The 22,126-nt window shown below is 42.6% G+C and overlaps 1 protein-coding gene across 5 annotated transcripts in view; it reads right to left on the bottom strand.

Moving 5' to 3' along the window:
- Positions 1-20,641, bottom strand: part of Rbl2 (RB transcriptional corepressor like 2) — a 51,348-nt gene extending 30,707 nt beyond the window's left edge. For all 5 annotated transcript variants that reach the window (XM_028788212.1, XM_028788213.1, XM_028788214.1 and 2 more), the window contains exons 1-8: positions 20,411-20,641; positions 16,526-16,656; positions 14,676-14,876; positions 12,093-12,157; positions 7,513-7,641; positions 4,747-4,907; positions 4,601-4,665; positions 3,079-3,265 (exon numbers count right to left, since the gene is read on the bottom strand). In XM_028788212.1, the coding sequence (XP_028644045.1) occupies positions 3,079-3,265; positions 4,601-4,665; positions 4,747-4,907; positions 7,513-7,641; positions 12,093-12,157; positions 14,676-14,876; positions 16,526-16,656; positions 20,411-20,641 (1,170 nt within the window). The remainder of the gene's footprint in view (positions 1-3,078; positions 3,266-4,600; positions 4,666-4,746; positions 4,908-7,512; positions 7,642-12,092; positions 12,158-14,675; positions 14,877-16,525; positions 16,657-20,410) is intronic.
- Between the last annotated feature and the right edge of the window lie 1,485 nt (positions 20,642-22,126).

The following is a 22,126-nucleotide window of genomic DNA, read 5'->3' as shown; positions in this document are numbered from 1 at the left end:
CACTCACTCATATTCTCACACACTCACTCATACACTCATTCACACACTCACACTCACTCACTTACTCACTTACACAAGCTCGCTTTGTCTAGTAGCTCTCCTTCAGGGAGCTCACACTTGTAAACACTAAGAACATCGCTCCCCATGCCGACACTCTCCACGGCTGCAGTCTCACACTCAAGGATGCGCACAGGAAAGCAATGGCTTAGATACGGCCTAAATAAGAATCTGTGGATTAGGGGGCTGGAGAGATGGCTCAGCGGTTAAGAGCACTGACTGCTCTTCTGGAGGTCCTGAGTTCAAATCCCAGCAACCACATGGTGGCTCACAACCATCTGTGATGAAATCTGATGCCCTCTTATGGGGTGTCTGAAGACAGCTACAGTGTACTTACATATAATAAATAAATAAACTTTAAAAAAAAAAGAATCTGTGGATTAATTTACGTCAATCTCATGGAGGGCGAGTCCTCATCACTCTCCCCTGGCTTTCTTTTTTTTTTTAAGATTTATTTATTTTATGTATGTGAGTACACTGTTGCTCCCTTCAAACACACCAGAAGAGGGCACTGTATCCCACTACAGATGGTTGTGAGCCACCACGTGCTTGCTGGGAATTAAAACTCCAGACCCCTAGAAGAGTAGTCAGTGCTCTTAACCGCTGAGCCATCTCTCCAGCCCATCCCCTGGCTTTCATTCCTAGAATCCAGGACAGTTTTTCTCAAGTAGAAAGGCCTTCAGAGAAGCAAGTTAGCCAACATTCTTGAATACACAGATGAAAAATATCTGACCTGTGTCAAAGAATTTAAGCATGAGTACATTAACCCCAAATCAGCTTTTCTAACTGTTCGAAGAAACTCTGAAAGGTTAAGCTGGCTTGAGCATTTGTTAATAGTGAAAATCCAGCAACCATCCCTGAGTGATGACTACACTCATCCTAAACTTTCAAAAATGCTCAGCAAAGATTTTACTCAGTAACAGAACTATTCAATCTCAGGACACAGAAAAACACAAGATGCTCACTAAGTGGAAGTAAATGTGTGTCCTACGTGTCTTAAACAACAGCAGAGCCATGGCCTTCGCTCGGTTTCAGGAAAATCATACTGCTGTTGAACAGCCATAAATGGCCTGGGCGCATCGGGTACATCCGAGTGCGGCTGCTATCTGGGCTTCCTGTGGCACCCACTTCCCCTGTGTATGAAGCACTACCTGCCTGTACTGTGAAACAAAAATGTCCTGGTGCATATGAAGAGCTCCTAGCAGCCAAAACCACAGAAAACCATCTCATCCACAAGCAGCATTGGTGTGACAATCACAGCTTCCTGCTCAAAGTCCTCAAGTCAGCAAGGGGCTTCCCATGTTGGTAAGGGACTGAGCTTCACAGTCCCCTGCTATTGTCACTTAGGGGGTACTTTCTTTTAACTCAGGTATAAAATACCAGGCCAGGTGCGGTGGCACACACCTTTAATCTCAGCACTCAAAGGAAGAGGCAGGCGGATCTCTGTGAGTTTGAGGCTAGCCTGGCCCATTTAGAGATTTAGTTCCAGGACAGACTGGAGTACATAAAGAGATCCTGTCTCAAAAAACCAAAACAGCAACAGCAACAAAACCCCAGGATATACCTTCTCCCAGTAGAGAAAGGGTTTGGTGTGCTCCAGTACTCTGCCTTCAGATGAATGGTTCTCAACCTTCCCTTTAATACAGTTCCTGACCTCCATCATAAAATTACTTCGATACTACCTCATAACTTAAATTTGCTACAGTTATGATTATAATGTAAATATTTTTGGAGATAGAGCGTTGTCAAGGGGGGTCATGACCCACAGATTGAGAACCACTGCTTTAGATATTCAGTCTCACTGCTGGGAATCTTCACTTCATAATTTTAACCATCCAGACACGTGTGACTCCAGAACATACAACCAAAACTCCAACCTCTCCCAGAAGCTCCACTAAACTGCCCACCCAGGCAACTAGGACCCTCCAGAGACATCTCAAGTGCCATGTGCTAATAACCCTCACTGTTAAATCCACACCAGACTCGTTCTTCCCTCTTGATAAATATCAACAGTAAAATTTTAGGGATAACTACTACGTGGCACACACTGTCCACAGCACTAGCTTCGGTCCTCCTGAAGCTTGTACTCTAATGGAGAAAGACAGAACAGTTCAATTTTACCTATGGCATAATACTAAGAGAGCAAGAACAGCACAGTCAGAGAAAAGGTCTTGAGGATGAGGTATGCTGGGCTATTACTTTAAGGGTAAGTAAGGGCACAGGCTCTGATGTGGTGGCAAGGGGAGTGAATCATGTCTCTAACCACAGCACTCATGCAGCTGAGGCAGGATTGCTATAAATGTGAGGTTAACCTGGGATGCATTATGAGCCCCCTGTGTTAGAAAAGAAAAGAAAAAGGAGGGAGGGAGGAAGAAAAAGGGAGGGGGGGGGAGAGGGGAGAGGAGAGAGGGGGGAGAGGGGAGAGGCGAGAGGGGTCAGGGGAGAGGGGAGAGGGGAGAGGGGAGAGGGGAAGAGGCGAAAGGGAAGAGGGGAGAGGGGGGAGAGAGAAGGGGGCGAGAGGGGAGAGGGAGACAACAGGCCAGTGTCAACCCCGAAGCTTCTCAGTTGTAGGAGGTGAAAATCTGAGTCACTGGTCTCCATCAGCCTAAAAATTGGTTTTGGTGCAAAAGAATTTTCTCAAAGATTGACTGTAGACCCACGGGCTCCACTTAGGGTTGATTAATGTTTTCTAAATGTTTCTGTGACCACTGTGCAGAGTATACTCTACAGCCCATTTTTTTCCAAAGCAAAGACCGCCAGCGGGACGTATCTGTTTAGATTTAACAGTCAATTTTCTTCTCAGACCTAACAAACACCTTTGAAAGTTGGTACTAAATGAAAAATAAATCAGTAAGGTAACTTGACTTTTCTTTTAAGCATCTAAAACATACATACATGCAGGATTAAGAAAACACAAGAGAAGCTGGTTTCTTCTTGCTGCAGCCCCCTCTCTCCCAGGACTTTGAAACGTGGTGAGTACATCACATGAGACTCATCTGTTTTCTACTTGACTTGACTCACCTTGTCAAGATGCTGCTGCAAAATGTCTCTCATCTGTGTTCGTTCAGCACTCTCTGTACCCGAGGCAGCACTTAGACACCGTGAGAGAGTCCCAACTTCCTCCTCGGCATCCTCGCCAAGAAATATCCGTTCATCCAGATTCCCAGCGGCTAACACGTATTCTTCATATGCCTTATTAACAGCCTTACTATGGGGAAACAGGATGACCATTTCAGCTTGTGCTTCACGCCACTCAGTGTTTTACTACAAGATCTGGTAAATTTCTCAAGGTCATTTATTTCTGTAGAGTAATTGCTCATTACAAAAACTGAAGAGAAGATGTAGCTTGCTTTAATCTGTGTGTCCAGCACACACTGAATATATTTTTTCAATAGTGTGTCAAGGTAGGAGACTTGAACAAACATGCCTCCAATAAGTTAATAAATAATAATAATAATCACTCAATATGCTAAATTATACTAACCTGAAGTATAAACAATTGTGATCCTGGGTGACATACAACTGGCATATGACCATTCAGGAACACTACCTCAACTGTTCTTAGCACCTCTAAACACATGGTAGTACCACATTTGTCACCTCTAAATATCCAAATACATGTCTTCTTTTCCTTTTCTTAACTTTTTTTTTTGGAGACAAAGTAGCCTCAAACTCACAATCACCTTGCCTCAGCTCCCAAGCGCTGACATGTCAGCCATGTGCCCTGATGGCTAGGTATAGAATTCTTTCTTCTTCTTTTAAAAAAATATTTATTTATTTATTTATTTATTTATTTATTTATTTCATGTATAAGAATACACTGTTGCTGTCTTCAGACACACCAGAAGAGGGCACTGGATCCCATTACAGATGGTTGTAAGTCACCATGTGGTTGCTGGGAATTAAACTCAGGACCCCTGGAAAAGTGGTCAATGCTCTTAACTGCTGAGCCATCACTCTAGCCTACAAAAGCATTTCTTAATTTCAAAATTTATAATCCATAATCTTGAGTAATAAAACTTTGAACAGAACAAAAACAAGTTTCACTGAGCTTAAAGATATGTGCTTATGGTAGAAGTTTCCAGAACTGTTATGGCTTCTATGAGTTCTACCATAAAGCATTAAAAATGTCCAAACAGGGGCTGGAGAGATGGCTCGGTGGAGGTCCTGAGTTCAATTCCCAGCAACCACATGGTGGCTCACAACCATCTGCAATGGGATCCGATGCCCTCTTCTAGTGTGTGTCTGAAGACAGCTGCAGTGTACTCATAGCAATAAAAATAAATAAATCTTTTTTAAAAAATGTCCAAGCAGTACAAACACTGAGCACAAGGTCTCTTCACAGGTATGTTAAAATATTAGAGCAAGCCAAGTATGGGGAGGCAGAGGCAGGTGGAAGCTAGCCTGAGTTGGAGGCCAGCCTGGTCTACAGAACAAGAACAGCAAGGACTACTAATAAAAACCCGTCTCAAAAAAAAAAAAAGCTCAAAACCAAGCAACTGAACACAACTAACCTAACAGGTCTACAGCATTAAGTACTCACAAACTCTCTCCAAAGTTTCCTGGTTCCAGGAAGCCAGTAAGATTTTCTTCCTTCCCCTTGAGGAGCTATGATGAAAAGAAAGGTCCTTAGGTTACATGCAACCAAGTCTTTATCCAGAAAACATCCATATGTTGTTATTTACAAACCTTTTTTTCAAAAAGTTTCCTAATATAGGGTTTCCAGAAATGCTCCTTGATTCCCTTTGCCTCCAGCACCAGACCGTCATGTAAGGAGCAGAGCTTCTCAATGACACACAGGGGCTCAGAGGAAGGTTTAGAGTCCTTGGGGTGGCAGTCCTCTGACAGGCCTACGATGTATAAAATCACAAAATGGAGACACTGGTCAGCATCGACTAGCTAACATACAAATACACTGAAACGGAAATGCTAGTCTGGTCAGGATATGATCGGCCTGTGTAACTAATTTACATATACCTCAAAAGATGACCAGAGATGGAGACAGAGCTGGATATGCAGCATCCCCAGTACAAACAAATAAAAAGGGACATTCTTCCTCAACCTACACCCAGTGCTCAAGAGGGCTGTTGTGAACTAGGACCGCCTGAGCTGTAAGATCCTGTCTCACATAGAGAAAGGACTACATAAGTTATAAATTAAATACCTTTTAAAATGGTGGTGGAGGTAAAACACATCACTACTCAAAAGATTAGTATGTGACTAAAGGCTGTTAGAAAAATAAAAAGTTGGGGGACTATCTGAAAAACATCAGCAATTGTGTTCTGCAAATGAGTCTTACATTCGAATATACACACACACACACACACACACACACACATATTTCTGCCAGGTAAGGTGGCTCACACAACTTTAATCCCAGCACTCAGCCACAGAGGCAGGTTGATCTCTGTGAGTTCAAGGCCAGCCTGGTCTACATATTGAGTTCCAGGACAGCCAGAGCTGCAGAGACTCTGAATCAAACAAACAAACAAACAAACAAACAAACAAACCAGTACCCATTTCAGTGGCTGAGATGGTTCATCAGGTGAAGACACCCAGTTCCAAGCCTGACAACCGGTGTGATCACTAAGATTCAGGTGCTGGAGGAGAGAATAGAGTCCCTCAAATGTCCTCTCACCTGTACATGCATACTGTGGCAGGCCCAGGCCTTCCCCCTGCTGCCCACACTAAAATGTGACAATTTTTAAAATGACACAGCTTACAGACTGTCCACTTTGACTTGACCATATTAGACATTTATACTAATTTATAGTGTGCTCTTTCATAAGAACATAAAAAATCAAAGAAAGTTAAAGAAGGTAAAAACAGAACAAATAAAAATATCAAATAGGGGCAGGAGAGATGACTCAGCAGTTAAGAGCACTGACTGCTCTTCCAGAGGTCCTGAGTTCCATTCCCAGCAACCACATGGTGGCTCACAACCATCTGTAATGGGATCTAATGCTCTCTTCGGGTGTGTCTGAAGACAGCTACAGTGTACTCAAAAAAATGAAATAAATAAATCTTTTTTAAAAAATCAAATGGAAGCAACAGATGTAGCACAGTACCAGAGCACCCTGTGTTCAGTCCCCAGAAAAAGGGTGAAAGAATAAAGTCAAGATGAAAGGGGAGCACAGAAAGGGGCAAAGGTCAAATGCTCCTTGTCTAAAATGCTTGGACCAAGATTTAATCCTTTGAATTTTGGGCCATCTGCACCATCTTTATTAGATGAACACGCACAACCAAAAACTCTTTGGTGAAATCTAAAGCTTGATTTTTCTGCTGTCTTGTTCATTCTGCAGTACTGAAGATCAAACTCAGGGCCAGCCAAGCGGTCTGTCACAAACTCTGTCACAGACTCCCTCTCAGGCTGACATCTCACACCTTCTGAGTGACAGGTAATTGTAGTAACTACGTCCACTAAAATCAACCCTGATGGGCAAGTTGAAGTTCTAATTAAAACCAGGCCCAAACTGATGATCAGAATTCTTCCACTGTGTTCTTCACACAGAATCAGAAATATAGTCTATACAGCCTCAGTGTTTACATGTATGGCTTACAGAAATTACATAATATAAAGCATAGTACACGTACTGCCAAAAGGAGTATGATTCTCATACCAGTTACCTAGAGAGCAAAGTTCTTGTTGTTTCAGAACTTTTTTTTTTGTTGTTGTTGTTTTTGAGACAGGGTTTCTCTGTGTAGCCCTGGCTGTCCTGGAACTCACTCTGTAGACCAGGCTGGCCTCGAACTCAGAAATCCGCCTGTCTCTGCCTCCCAAGTGCTGGGATTAAAGGCATGCACTACCACCGCCCGGCCAGAATTTTATTTTTCTGTAGCAAAAGAAGTAAAATTCGGTTCTTATAGTCAATTCTTTGTTGCTACTTGGAGTGCATTAAGCACCAAACGTGCCAACGCCCAAAAATACTACCATGGTTTTAGAGTTATCTTCATACTATGAGTTTCTACAGTCTTCTCTTTTTCTATATATTTTTCAAAAGCCTCCAAAGTTATCATTTAAACTAAATTTGGTGATATTTGCTTTTCTTTTTTTAGGGGTGGGGGTGGGGTGGGGACTGGAGAGATGACTCACTAATTAAGAGCACAGCTTACTCTTCCAGAGGACCTAGGTTCAATTCCCAGCACACATCACTCACAGCCATCTATAAGCCTGGTTCACAGGACTTGACACTCTCCTTCTGGCCTGTGAGAATACCAGGCACACATCTGGTACACAAACATGCATGCAGACAAAACACTCATACACATAAAATAAAATGAAAGAAACATTTTAAAACTGTCTGGAGATGCTGACTTCAGTATAAGCACTTTGTAGGACTCAGGTGGTGGAAGCTCCCCGATACTCATGCTCTCCGAGGCTAGCAAACCTGCATCTGGGGATACAGTTTCCACGAGTAAAAATCATGCAGAAACATGGGCTGTGAATAAACTTACCTTTAAAATTAGGGTTCACAAGTTCTTTACGGTTAGAACATTGTAGGGCATTTCCATAAACTAAGTCTAATGCACATAGCAGAAGATGGTAGGAATTGACCAGATCATCACTAATCATGGGGAAGTTTCCTACAGGGTTGTAAAAGTCACAGTTAAATCAGCATCCACAGCACAGTATTTTAAAAACAATTGCTTCCTTTAGTTATAATGACACCATACACCATTATACCAAGTTGGTTCAAGAGTTTTGGCAAATTTACATTTTAGGACACTGATATTTTAATGTATGTCTAAGAATTTAATGAAAACTAAAACTTTACTTAAATTCAATATACATTCACTAGGCGTCTATTAAGTAGCTAGTAGTGAACTATAACCTCAACTACGACTGCTCTAGTCTTTGGAATTCTGAACACACACACAATTTTATTAACTTTCTTAAACTGTAACAAATCATTTTTACATTAAAAAGTTTTTCTGCAGTGAAAATAACTAGAAATATTTAAAGGTAAACCACTAGAAAATGAGCCATGTATGATTTTTCTCATATCTGCAATCTAAAGAGAAGAGGGCCTTTCATTAGAGCAGTAATGGTAAGGTTTTATAAAATCCTTTCCTATGTAGCAATAAAGGTCATTCCCATTAATTCAACGGAACATAGATACAGACATTTGACTTCAAAAGCTACTACTGTCCCAAGGATAACTGTCATGCTTGTAGCAAGAAAGGAAAGAAGAAAGGAAGGAAGGGAGGGAGGGAGGGAGGGAGGGAGGGAGGGAGGGAGGGAGGGAGGGAGAAAATGAATCGAGCTCACGTCTGCAGACACGCCCTTCCTACAGTGCTGTTTAGGAGGGATGCTGAACTGCTCTGTTTAACTTTATCAAGCATCTGTCTGAAGAGCCACTGTCACACCTCAGCATTGTCACACTGCAGACACAAAGCATGCATCACACTTTCACACATAGTCTCCAGCACACATGCTTTCCTTCGTCTCAGTTGGCTCTGTATCAGACTTTCTCCATTAAGTTCCTTCCACAGAAAGTCACCACCTACCTTAGCTTTTTCTTTGGGGGATAGGTTGAACCAAATAAATAAATAAATAAATAAATAAATAAATAAATAATCAATCCTGCTGCTGCCAGAGAGGCAAATAATTATTAGGAGATTAAATTCTGCATTGATACAACCAAGTTAACTTGCTTGCCTCTGCTATAAAAGGTCAAATATTAAAAGTCTACCCCTATTATACATAAAACGGGAAGCAACACTTCCTGTTTTTGAGCCATCACTAGCAAGCCTGGACTTGTTTCTGTGTGTGCTCACTACAGAGCAGGTACAGCAGCACTGTAACTCCTAACCACAGGCGGAAATGTCCCTAGAGGTCGAGTTCTAAATGAAATTTCAGGACAGTCCCAACAGGACATATTAGCTGTCTCAAAACTTGACCTTATAAATGAACCATAATTTACAAGCCACTTTACCATTTAATCAAGAGATAATGCCAAGACGTAACCTCTAGATTTGGCTTACTTGTCCAGGAAAAACATTTCCTGTCCTATGAAAACAGAAAATAGTCAAAAAGCCCTTCATGTGACAGTTCAAACTTGTCACTTGCCATGCCAGATCAACAAATATAGAGAATGAGCTTCTTACTGGGAGCGAGATTATCTAAAACAACCATAGGCTACAGACAAAATACATCTTCCCCTGAAAGAAAACAAGTACTGAACTAAAGCAGCTAAGCTACCCATCCAAGCACACCACATAAGCCACACTGAGCTGTGCTGCACCCCCAAACTCAATACTGGAAGCTTCAATCCAGCCCAGGGAACAAACACAAACTCCCATCTCAAAACAACAAAAAACAAAAATCAACAACGAAACCCAAGAACCAAAGCTAAAAGCAGTGGATTCTGCCTGAGACTCTGCCATTGTTCTAATAGTTTATATACTAGCAAATACTAGCAAATACATTCACTCCTAAGCACATACAAACTAGATTAAAATCGTAGTAGCCACACAGTTATCCAATATGATCGTAAGACTGCTATCATATATAATACCAGTCACATAAGATAATATGTTTATATCTATTTTATTTTATTTTATTTTTACATTTGTGGTGCTCAGGATTGAATACAGGGTCTCGTGCATATTGAACAAGTACTCCACCACTGGGCCACGTCTGTCACTTCTGACTGCACTCAAGGCTGCCAGTGTCATTGCTATGAAAGCATAACTAAGAAGCTCACAAAGACTCTTCCTTCCACTGGGCACACAGCTCAGGAATGATGGAGGACCCCCTCTGCTGCCTTAGAGAGGAGCAGCTGCAATTACAGCACTCCTGGAAACCACACCTTCATGTTCAGCCTCAAACAGGAAACAGGAGAGCTGGGTTCAAATCCTTACATTATTCTTTTATTTTTTTCCATTAATTAATTTATTTATTCACTTAAGATCCTGATCGCAGCCCCCTCTTTCCTCCCAGTCCCCCTTAAACAGTCCCTCCCCTCTTCCCTCCCTCTCTCCTCTGAGAAAAAGGAGTACCAACTCACATCAAGTAACTACAGGACTGGGTACATTCTCTCCCACTGAGGTCAGGCAAGGCAGCCCAGTTAGGGGAACAGGATCCACAGGCACTAGAGTTAGACACAGCCCCATTTCCAGTTGTTGGGGGACCCACAAGACCAAGCTGTATATCTGCTACATATGTGGGGGGTGGGCAGTCCATATATACTCTTTGGTTGGTGGTTCAGTCTCTGGGAGTCCCCAAGGTCCAGATTAGTTGATTCTTTTGGCCTTCCTGTGGAGTTCTATCCCCTTATGGCTCCTCAATCCTTCCCCCAACTCTTCCACAACACTCCCTGAGCTCAGTCTACTGTTTGGCTATGGGTCTCTGCATCTGCTTTGGTCAACTGCAAAGTGGAGGCTCTCAGAGGACAGTTATGCTAGGTTAGTGTCTGCAAGCATAACCTTAACAGTTTCTGGCTTTAGTTGTCTAATCCTGAAATGAATCAGTTGTGATAGTTGACCTGATAAAGGGACTCTCTTACACAGTTATTTTCCCTAATCCATGGCTTTATTTTTATAGTTTCGGTTACCTTTGATCAACAGAACAAAAATATCAAATAGAAAATTTAAGAAATAATTCTCAGATAGGCAGGGATGCCAATAATCTAAGTACTCGGGAGACTGAGGCAGGAGGGCCACAAATTACAAGTCAGACTGGCCTAAAGAGTTAGCCCCAAACAAATAAAAACTACATTTAAAATTGCATGTTTCACTGTTCTGCTCACCTCTGTGGATAGCTCTGTCCTCCCTGTATCCTGCATGTCCAGGCTGAATATGCTATGTGTCCATAAGCCAATTAGCTGTTTTTGTGGTTATTTGATCTACTGTCTCCATACAGCAGAGATTTTATTCAAGCAACATGTATTTCACTTAGCAATGTTCCTAAGGTCGTTCAGCAACTTGCCAAAGAAAAGCCAGTAGGTGGAAGTGTTTCCATTAAGTAAAATGAGTGTCCTTAATTTAAATTTTTAAAAAGGTTTTTAAAAGCGCTGGATAGATGGCTCAGTGGTTAAGAACACTGGCTACTCTTCCAGAGAGCCCAGGGTTGAGTTGCCAGCAACCTCTTGGAGATATCCGATGCCCCCTTCTGACCTCTCTGGTACTGCATGCACATGGTGATAGACATGCAAGTAAATGCCCATGCATAGAAAACAGAATCCTTAAAAGAGTCATATGCTGGTTCTGCTAAGACTTAGAGTACAATAAGGTAATTTATAGAGACAGAATTTAGATAACATCTACTCTACAACCATAACTTCTCTGTTCTTATCTCTAACTATGTTTGATGTATAAATTCAACTTTGTGTAGGTATGTATAGCAAGAATCATACCATTCAAAGGGTGGAAGTATCTTTGGTCTCAGGTCTTAGGCGGTATCCTGCATACATAAAGGGGGCCCTCCAGGATGCATGCAACTCCATCCAATTCTAACACTTTGTATCTCATTGAACTATCTTAGTGGCAGCAGTATGCACAATCTGTAGAGAAAAACCTAACGTGTGTAACTGTACCTTCTCCTTTAGACTGTTAAGCGTCATCCCTCTACAGAATATACCAAAGTCACAGAGGTGTACTTTAGTGCCTGCGTACCTTGCATAGGGCAATGGAATGAAAAGAGGAGAGAAAGAGAGTCTAAGTATCGGATTAAGTTTAGTCACTCTTGTCACCTGTAGACATGCAGAAAGTCATCATCAGACCTATTCTGAGGACTTCAGTCCCACTCAGTGAATGAGGCACAGAATATGAAGAGCAGAGCCCCAAATACAAGCTAATGCAGCGTGCCGTGGTTCTGTTCACAACCTGGAAGGGTAGCTTCACGTCAAAGAGGTGTGGACAAGACTAAAGTGAGGGGTGTGCCATTTAGTATGAGGAGACGTGGATACTGTAAAGACAGTACTGAAGAGCCTCATACGAGAAGTGAGGCTTTCTTACTGATTCATAATATAGCAGACAAAATCAGGACCTAAAAACAGTTAGCTAATTCCTGTTCGAATACACATTACTCTTACCTTTTGCATATATAAAAAGCACCCAACAAAAATGGAAAATTTCAGACGTGGTACAGGGCTGTCGCCTGGAGAGGGAGAAAAACAAAGTTGCAAGACAAATAAAAGAATCACAAAAAGACAACCCAAACAAAATCAGATATGAATCAAGCCCCAGGGATAACAGATGTGGCTTTTCATGGAAACGTACAAGACACTCTGCCCCAACCAAATACTAAAAGCAAACAGCCAGGAGGCAGGAAAAGCAGCTCAGATGCAAACAAACAAACAAACAAACTCCTTTCTAAGTTTCTAGGGTAAAGATACATAAGGCACAAAGTACGAGGAAAAACTACAGCTCTTGTGATGACATCAGTACAGCTGCTAACGCTGCTTCCGGGCTGCAGGCAGTCTGGGGTTACTGCTTTTCCTCATGCAGATGAACTGCAACCCTCTCCCTAAAATAATCCACGCTATAAAATCATGAAAGGTCATTCTGCAGTAAACTCTGGCCCTATCTTTAGGCCTATACTCCACCCACTAAGAGACCTATTGTATTATGGGGGTCTCAGATCTGCTGTCGCTTGGCTTTTCTACCAAAATCTCTTGCCAGTGCTTAAACCAGATTTCTATTGGGTCCAAATCACAAGAGCCTCATCTTTTGCTTTATTTTTGTTTTCTGAGACAAGCTCTCATGTCACCCAGGCTGGCTTTGAACTCGATATTTAGCAGAGGCTGATTTGAACACCTGTATCTGCCAAATGCTAGGATTACAGATGTATGTCACCATGCCCAGCTTTACAGCAGGATCAAGAAGAGCACCGGTCCTGGAGAAGAGCAAGGTGGGGTTTAGCTCTGGTCCTAGCAGGAACAGACACTTGTTTTCCTGGCCCTTTCTCCTTCATCTGTCCAAGTTACTCTAGGTAGGAGTGGTACTGGATTTAATCTAGTAGCTTATTGCAGTACTCAGGAAGTAGTAGAATCTGTAGTTCAAGGCCATGTTTGACTATTTAACTTGTTCAAGGATACCTGGGCTACATGAGACCCAGTCTCAAAAAGAAAAAAAAGCTAAGGCCTTTCTGCTGCAGTATATGCTAACCTATTTATGATTTTGATAGCCTCAAATATAAAATTTAGGCTTTTTTGCTTGTAATATATAAGCTACTCTACATTTTAGCTCTAACATTAGGGCCCTGGAAGTACCTAACCGATCTGCTTCCCCAAGTCCCTCTTGCTGCCTCTGCACATACATATCGCTGTATCCTCTGTACCGAAGGCCCCATCGCTATCCCTAGTCATCTGCCAAATCCTACCCAGTTCTGCTTCCTCTATGCAATGGTATCAAACTGGGTCATCTAGGTTTATCTTGGCCTCAGAAATCTCACTTTTCTGTGTCTGCTGCACTCTCATGGTCTGTATGCTATTTCTTCTCTCTTGCTTTACTGTCAGCTCTCAGAAGAGAGACCATGGTTCTGTTTGAATGCCCATCCACTACACAATACCAAGACGATAATTTCTTGTTGTGTTTAACATATAGTGACATAGTCACAGTTGTACATTAGTCACACTCACGAGGCCGGGCCATCAAACTTTTAGCAGAAAGTGCTAGAAAGTGCCAAGACCTATAGAGTAAACTGGGGGTGGTAGAACATTCCTGTAATCCCAGCGCCTGCAAGGCCAATACAGAAGAATAGCAAGTTTGAGGCCAGCCTGGGCTACACAATGATATTCCTTCCCCCATTTTAGGGTGTTTTGATTTTGCTTTGTTTTATTTCTCTCTTTTTGACTGAAACAGAATCTCTTTTATAGAGTCCAGGTGATCCTCCTGCCTCAGCCTCCTGGGATTACAGTTCTGTGTAACTATGCCCAGCCTCTTGTATATTTCTTATGAATACTGTTGTAGCTCTATTGAAGAGGAAATTTCCTCACGTACTTTAGAAGCAAAGTTTCCCTTTCTGTTTAAAATAACCTTGGCTATTAAGTTTGTGTCTTGTAATTATAAGGCCAGAAAACTAGCTAGAGTAAACTGGTTTTGTAGACCTGACCAGAAAACAAGTTCACAGTAGTTGAATCTCCCTATTCTCACCTAAGCTAGTTTCTTTGGTGTTGACTGGTTATGAACATCAAACTCATTTCAGGGACTATTGTTCAGTTTGACATAAAGGTCAAATAATAGAAAATATCTGTATCTGATCAATACCAAGAAAGTCAACTGGAAAAAGTGCTTGGGGTCTGACTTGTACAACCTACACTTTTGGTTGCTTAAATAAAAAAGGGAAAAGTTATCTCAATGTAAAAGCCAAACATTCTGAACTGTGAAAGAAACCAGGCAATTTCTGACACACGGCAGAGAGCAGCAACAAATTGTTATTCACACAAATACTTTCTAAGCCAGGCGTGGGAGTACGTGTCTTTAATCCCAGGACTCAGAGGCAGAGGAAGGCAGATCTTTTGAGTTGGAGGCCAAGCTGGTCTACATAGTGAACTCCAGGCCTCCAAGGCTACATAGCAAGGTCCTGTCTCAAAACCAACAAGAAAAAAAAAATCCCAGCTTCTCAGGAGGAATTACTTATGAAACCATTTTTCCAGAGACACACAGACACATACCTCTGCTTTCTTCCTCTTTGCTGGCGAGGTTGTTCTTCTTGGGGATATTTAAAAATGTCTTGGAAAATGGGTTCATATTTCTTAAAAATTACAGCGGAAACAGTGAAGTTTCTTTCTAATCTTTCAGTACGTTCTCGGAAATGTGGGGGTAGATTTGCCATGTCCTCCCACTTCTTCATCTTGTTAAAGAATTCAATTAGGCTGACATTAAAAGAATGAGGTACTTTAGTAACATAAAGGTGATGTTATGCCAATACAAGTAAATGCCAATACAGTAAACCAAAGTCATTCCGTTGAGTTATATTTGGACAACGACATAAAATCCAATGGATGTCTTTAACTAGCTGAAACTCCTACCCTTTGCCTTCTTACTCCAGCCCTCCTGAACTACTCTGCTCAGGTTCGGTTTCTTTGTGTGTATGTGTGTGTATGTGCATGTAGCTGACATGTGGGAATGTACATGGAAGACAGAAATTGATGCTTGGTGCCTTCCTCAATGACTTTATCACTTGGATTTTTCTGCTGGGTGTGGCAGGAGCTTTTACCCATGGAGTCTTCTCATTGGCTCTGGCTCAGAGCTTTTAAATACTAGAACGACTGGGCTGGAAAGATGGCTCATCATACTTAAGAGCATTTGCTGTTCTCGAAGAGGACCTGGATTCAATGCCTAGCAACCACAAGGTCACACATGACCATCTTTTCTACAGTCCCAGGGGATCCGTTGTCCTCTTCTGACCTCCTTAGACACCAAACATGCACATGGTACTACATACATAAATGCAGGCAAAAATGCTTGTACACAAAAATAAAATGAGCCTAAAAAATTTTAGAATGATACTAAAGTTAGGATAGAAATAGCCAAAAATTAAATTTATACATCTTCCTAATCTATTTTTCCACACCTCCCAAATGTTAATCCAGTTCTGAAGTTAGTCTGATTATTTTTCCATACATATATTCATAAAAAAAGTAATATCCTTTGTTTGCTTTTACATTTTATGTAAAATATATCACGCTATAAGTAGCATTCTGCAACCTAATCTTCATTTAATGTTTCTGAGATTCATTAATATCAAAACATGGAAATATCTAACTTATTTATTTAATTACTAAAACCATTTCTTCCTATGAACATACAATAACTTTCTGCACTCACTCAATGAACAGAGTCAGGTCACTTCTGATATCCCTTTAATAAAATGGTGTGGGACTGGAGAGGTGGCTCAGAGGCTAAGAGCATTTGTTGCTCTTGGCAGAGGACCCAGCAGCTCACAACCATCTGTAACTCCAGTGCCAGGAAATCCAGTGCCTTCTTCTGGCCTCCACAGACACCAAGGACACACGTGATACACATATGTACATGTAAACACTCACACACATATAAAAACCATCAATTTTTGAATGTTGCAATAAACATCTTCGTATGTGTGTAGGAGTTTCTTTAGGATCAGAGAACATGTGGCTTCAGTTTTACTATGTATCCCATGTACATTCAAACACAAGTTCTATGCATATGTATCTAAGCATATTGTCTCATAATTCACATTTATTTACCTTTTCAATCCATGGTATCTTCAAAAGCTTCTCAATATCTTTATTTAAACTTATAGCATCATTATATAATAAGTTATAACCTTTAATGTATTACAATGCAAATACACTCAAGCTCATACAATATGACCCTGACTCTGAAATGGTAAAGGAAAACCACGACTCCCATTCTAGATTCAGCTGTGTACATGTTAGATGCTCAGAAAATAGTAAGCAAAGAGAATTTTCATTATCAGTGTGATTTCTAAGCTTCTTTTAAATTTAGCTACATTCTACTTTTTAAGCTCTAATATGCTTACCTCTGCTCGGAGCATCGAAGGATTCTAGTTAAAGATACATAGTTTCCTTCAACAGTCCCTTTGCCCACAGTTGGAACAGATTTTCTGCAAGCCACATATAAGGCACATGCTAACCAATGAAGATCATTTCCCTGAAAAAGAAAACAGAGTTTTAGCTAATGACTTCTCTGTGTTTCAGTGTAAAACTTCACACACTCATATCGAAAGTGATATTTCTATGATGGCCCTGGCCCACGGCCTCTTCCAGTATGTGACATTGACATTTGTCCATGCATGGTACTGTGTCTCTGTTCCTTTACCTTGAAGCAGGTCCTATGCCCCTTTACCTGATTGTCTCTACTGACACCACAGGTAAAAGTGATGCTACACAATGTCAAAGGTCACAGAAGGGAACACCAGTACCACCTGCTTCCATCTCTGAGGATGTCATAAACCAGCATAGAAAAAGTGTGACTCCCTTCAACTGTCAGGCTGAGAGAGAGAATATGGTAGTGGCCAGTGATACACAGAGAGATGCCCAAGGAGCCCTGCCATGCTGAACTATACCTACCCTTGTTACTACTCAATGCTTCTGGGTGAGACAACAGTCTTTCTGATGCAGAAACATGGTATCTCCTTTGTACCGCCTGAATTCCCACAGCACAGCATGGTATCCCAGCTTTCAGCAAGGTTGTTAGGATCCAGACTCAGGTCCAGATGCTCGCACAGTACGTTACCCACCAAGCCCTCTCTCCTCCCCTTAAACACAGCTCTGAGCAACGGTTTCAGTTGCTCAGTGTTTGGTTTGGAGGGTGGTTTAGGTTTTGGTTTTAGTTTTGGGCACTGATGCTGTTAGAACTCAAGGCCTCACCACCATCCACACTGCACTGGAGCACATCCTTAACCCCATGGTGTCACAGTTTCCCCGATCGTATGACCTCAAGGTAAACTGAGCTTTTCAACTACTGAAGTTTTCTGCCATCAAGATCTATTAGGAAGAATACAGGTAAGCAGTTATGATGCCATCTTCATTCTAAAAAAGGGCTTAAGGGAGATGAGAGAATTTATAACTGTGTTAGTGCTAACTCTCCTCTTTCTCCTCTTCCTTTCCTCCTTCTCACTCTTAGCTCCACCCATGTCTTCTACTGCCCAATCACCGAGCTTTACTGCAAATACAATGTAGCAGGAAATTATCCTGCAACAACTACATCATTCCCAGAAAAGGAAAGAAGAAAATAGTCTTAAGGATGAGAATGTTACAACAGTTGAAGGATAAAGGAAATGAAAAAGAACTTTGTAAAGTAATACATGCCTGGGTCCACCAACAATAGACAAGAAGAGTCCTCTGACCTGGTTCATCATTAGCCTAGCAAATATCTGTTGAGAAATCCTTAACAGTCATTGTCAGGCTGAGGAGACAGCTTGGTGGGTCATGCTTCCCTGGCATGCTTGAGGTCTTGGGCATTAACTGAATATGATGGCCCACTCTTAGAACCCCGGTTGGCTTGAGGATCAGAAGTTCAAGGTCATCTTCAACTATACCCTCAGCAAGTTCAAGGCCAGACTGCACTATATAAGACCCTGTCTCAAAAAAAAAAAAAAAAAAAAAAAACAAAAAACAAAAAACAAAAAACAAAAAAACGGCGGCAGCGGGGAGAAGTCATTTCAGATTTACAGTCCATTGCCATGTAACACAGATCGGCCTTGGCTGCATATTAGAGATCTCTCTATGGGCAAAGTACTTAAGCCCAGAGGTTTCATTTTCTTCGCTGACAACAGTGAGAATGAAATAAACTACAAGAATTCAGAAAATGGGGCTGGAGAGATGGTTCAGTGGTTAAGAGCAGTGGCTGCTCTCCCAGAGGTCTCTGGTTTCATTCCCAGTGCCCATGTGGTGGCACATAACTGTATAATGTCAGATCCAGGGGCTGTGACACCCTCTTCTGGCCTCTTTAGCTTCCAAGCCTGCATCTGGTACACAGTCATACATGTGGGCAAAACATTTATTTGCATAAAATAAAATTTTTTAAAAAAATTCAGGAAAACAGTTGAGACAATTCTAAAGCAGATGGTAAGTATTAACTATCAAGTGACCTTTATTTCCTCGGTACTCTTTCAGACAACTGCTTGCCCACAGTACAGTATTCCTGACTGGAAACTCGTGCATCAGGGGGTTTTAGGTTTCGCCCACTGCTTTATTCCCAGTACCTAGAAAACTATGGTGGGTTACAGGTTGCAGCCAGGAAATCCAGGCAGGAACCTGGAGACAAGACCTGAAACAGGTAATGCTTCCTTCTTTAGGATCAGCAGCTCAGGACCAGCAGGGCAGCATAAGCCACAGTGGGCAACATCAATTAGCAATGAAGGACATGCCCCACAGGCATGCCCACTGTCATCTGATGCAGGGGATTCCATAAATGAGGTCTCTCCCTTCCCAGGTGTGCCACGTTGACAGTTGAAGCTATGACAAAGGTAAGCTGGGCTAAGAATTGAGATTAAAACCTCACTAACCAATCCAAATAAGAAATAGATAATAAACAAACAAATAAAAAGCCTCGTCCAAACAAGAAATAGTAAATGTTTTCAAAAATAATTTACTAATTGGGTTGGCAAGGTTGGGCAGGTAACGCGCTAGCTGACAAACAGATCTAACAGACCCGCAGTGATCCACTGGTGAAAAGATAAATTCTCCAAAGTCGTCCTCTGACCTACACACCTAAACATCACATACATACACACACATACATACACACACACACACACACACACACACACACACACACACACGAATTTACTAAGCATCTGTTAAATGCCATTTGCATATTTAACACCGGGCTTCATTTGACTTAGTCTGTGAATTGAAGCCTCTGCTATAATGCTTCTTCTTTATAGTGCCATCTCTAAGGTTAAGTAAGAGTTCGTTTGGGGGTATTTAATGCCCTTCAAACCAGAAGTTCCCTTCTTTGTTTGGCTACTGGAAACACCGAGTCAGGAAGAAGGCTATGGGCTCTTCAGCCAGACTGCTTCAGTATATGAAATTTTCTGCACACATACACACATTGCTTTAGTTAGGCTTTAGGTAAGCACTTTGAAGTGGGCACAAATAACAAACCCGCTTACACAACAAAACAGAGTTTCACTGTGGTTAAAAACTTGTCCAGAGTCACTCAGATCTAGGTCTAAAGCTGCCATCTATCTTCCTTCCTTCCTTCCTTCCTTCCTTCCTTCCTTCCTTCCTTCCTTCCTTCCTTTCTTTCTCTCTTTTTCTTTTTTCTTCCTTTTCTTTCCTTCTTTCTTTCTTTTTTTTTTGTGGGTGTAACAAAATGGAGAGAGGGGAATTCGATGTGTGACGGTTTTTTTCCCATGGAAATAAACCGACTCAGAAGAATGACACAAGTACAGCCATATTATAGTTAAATAACACCTTGCTTAGCCTTCGGATCGGATCGAGGGTCTGTTTGCCCTGATCTTTCCATAAGCTATATATAAAATCAAAGGGCCATCGCACAGGCAGCTGATAAACAATCCGGACTTCCGTGTCACTTCCCATTGGCCCATACAGGGGAGGTGCCTGCAGAGTTGACAGGCACTGGCCCGAATAGCCATTTTCGTCAACTGCGAGCCCGGTCCCAAGAACGGAACATAACAAGCCTACACCTGGATGACAGCCAAAAAGAGTGCCCAACCTCAGCAACAAATGTTGTGTGTCTACACTCGCTTTTCATCTGCCAGGGGGTGGGTGGCAACAAATCCTAAGCCGTTCTCACACGTAAGCAAGCCCGAAACTTAATGCGTCTCCTCTGACGGCTGCAAAGCCAGGGCAGAGGCAATGGTGCGGTGCAAAGGACCAAGTGACTCCAGGGCCACCCCGAGTCCCCGACTTCCGCGGAGGGTCTGAGCACGCACCTCCAGCGTGTAGCTCTCGCTCATGCTGCGGTAGCTGCTCCAGGCCTCGGCGCGCGCCGCCTCATCCATGTTGAGGCGGCTGCACAGCTCCTCGAACCGCTGCTGGATCTGATGGCTCGGGGACCCCGCGGGCTGCGCGCGGTCCGCGGCGTCGCCATCCTCCTCCTCTTCCTCTGAGCTGGCTGCAGCAGCAGGAGGAGGCGGTGGCGACTGTTTGCCTCCAGATGCCATGTCGCACCCCGAGGCCGCGGCTCTTCAGATGCGCTCAGGGCCCGGGCCCGCAGCCATTCAAACCGCGAAGGGCCGGCCGGTCAGCAGCCCGTACTGCTACTGTGCCTCCCCCAAAGTTCCACGGTCCCATGCGGGCACCCGTAGGTCTGAGTATGGCCTGCTGGGAAATGTAGTCTCGACCGGGATCTCAGGGGGACCAAAAGTCATGGAAGAAGAAAGCAAAAAACGAGCTGTGTTTCATTTAAGGACGAATGAACGCGTCCTCTCCTGTTTTTAAAAGTATCTCTCGCTGTCCACCTGCCTAGGCAAGACCCGAAGGCCAATCCAACAGAGAGGATTCCGCAAATGAGACTCCTATGTCAATGCTATCTTGGGTTAAGAATTGACCTCACTAACAAAAACAAAATAAAAAACCCCAAACCCTTCAACCAAACAAATAATCATGAATGTGTTTTCAAGAATAACTTAAAATTTATATTAGCCATCAGCTAAAGCTTATTATAGATAAAAGAAAGAGCAGGGACATCTGGCTGAGTCCAGAATGGACAGGACTCTGAGCCACGTGACGTGGGGAGGGTGTGGGCAAAGGGAAAGGAGAGAGAGGGGAACCAGGGACAGCAGCTAGGAGCCCCAAAAGTACAAAGAGCTAGAAACTAAAATGTCTGGATTATATTGGGAAGAGCAGCCCACCCCCTGAGCTGTAGAGTTCAGGGTATGGTAACAGGAAGAGGTTGAGGGTTACAAGGAGAACCGAGCAGCCAGGTCCTCTTTGGTATGTTAAATAGGCACCTCAGCCGTTTGTCCCCAGGTTTGAAACTTAACAGCAATCAAGTGGCTCAGCAGCTATATTTGTTATTTGAGGTGTTAAAGTTACAGAATCTCTAAGCTTAGATATGAGGGGAAATTCCAAAGAATTTGCGCTTGGAGAAGAACCTTTTAAGGTACATTGCATGGGCTTGCAGGTGGAGAAGAGAATCTAGTGGAGATAAACACATTGACTGACAAGGGCTGCGGAGATTCTCAGTGGCAAAACATCGCTCACCTGAGGCCAACCCTTACAACTCAAGTAGGGGGGGCGGGGGCGGGGCGTATTAAAAGCCAGGAAAGGTGGGTTGGTTTGTAATTGCCAACAGTGGGAAAACATAAACTGGTGGAATCCTGAGGCAAGTCTCATTTGCTGGCCAGTGAGAGTCAGGGTCTGAAAAAGAGAGGGGCCTGGGAAATAACACTTGAGGCTGTTGTATGGCCTCCATACACATGTGCACAGATTTGAATATGCACACCAATGGATTCAAACACATGCACACGTGCGCAAACAATACTGACCAAAAAGGTCCTCACATCTAGGTCACGAGGACATTGGATTGAAGTCATCTTCCTTTAGCTATTTCAACAATTTTGTAGGCTGGAGAGACAGCTCAGTGGTTAAGAGCACTGGCTACTCTTCCAAAGGACCTGAATTCGAATCCAGACAACCATGTGACA

This window comes from Grammomys surdaster, unplaced genomic scaffold (assembly GCF_004785775.1).
Source record: "Grammomys surdaster isolate TR1022 unplaced genomic scaffold, NIH_TR_1.0 125739, whole genome shotgun sequence".
In the NCBI taxonomy this organism is placed as follows: Eukaryota; Metazoa; Chordata; class Mammalia; order Rodentia; family Muridae; genus Grammomys; species Grammomys surdaster.
Note: the sequence above shows the minus strand (reverse complement) of the source record. Positions and strands in the feature narration are given on the sequence as shown.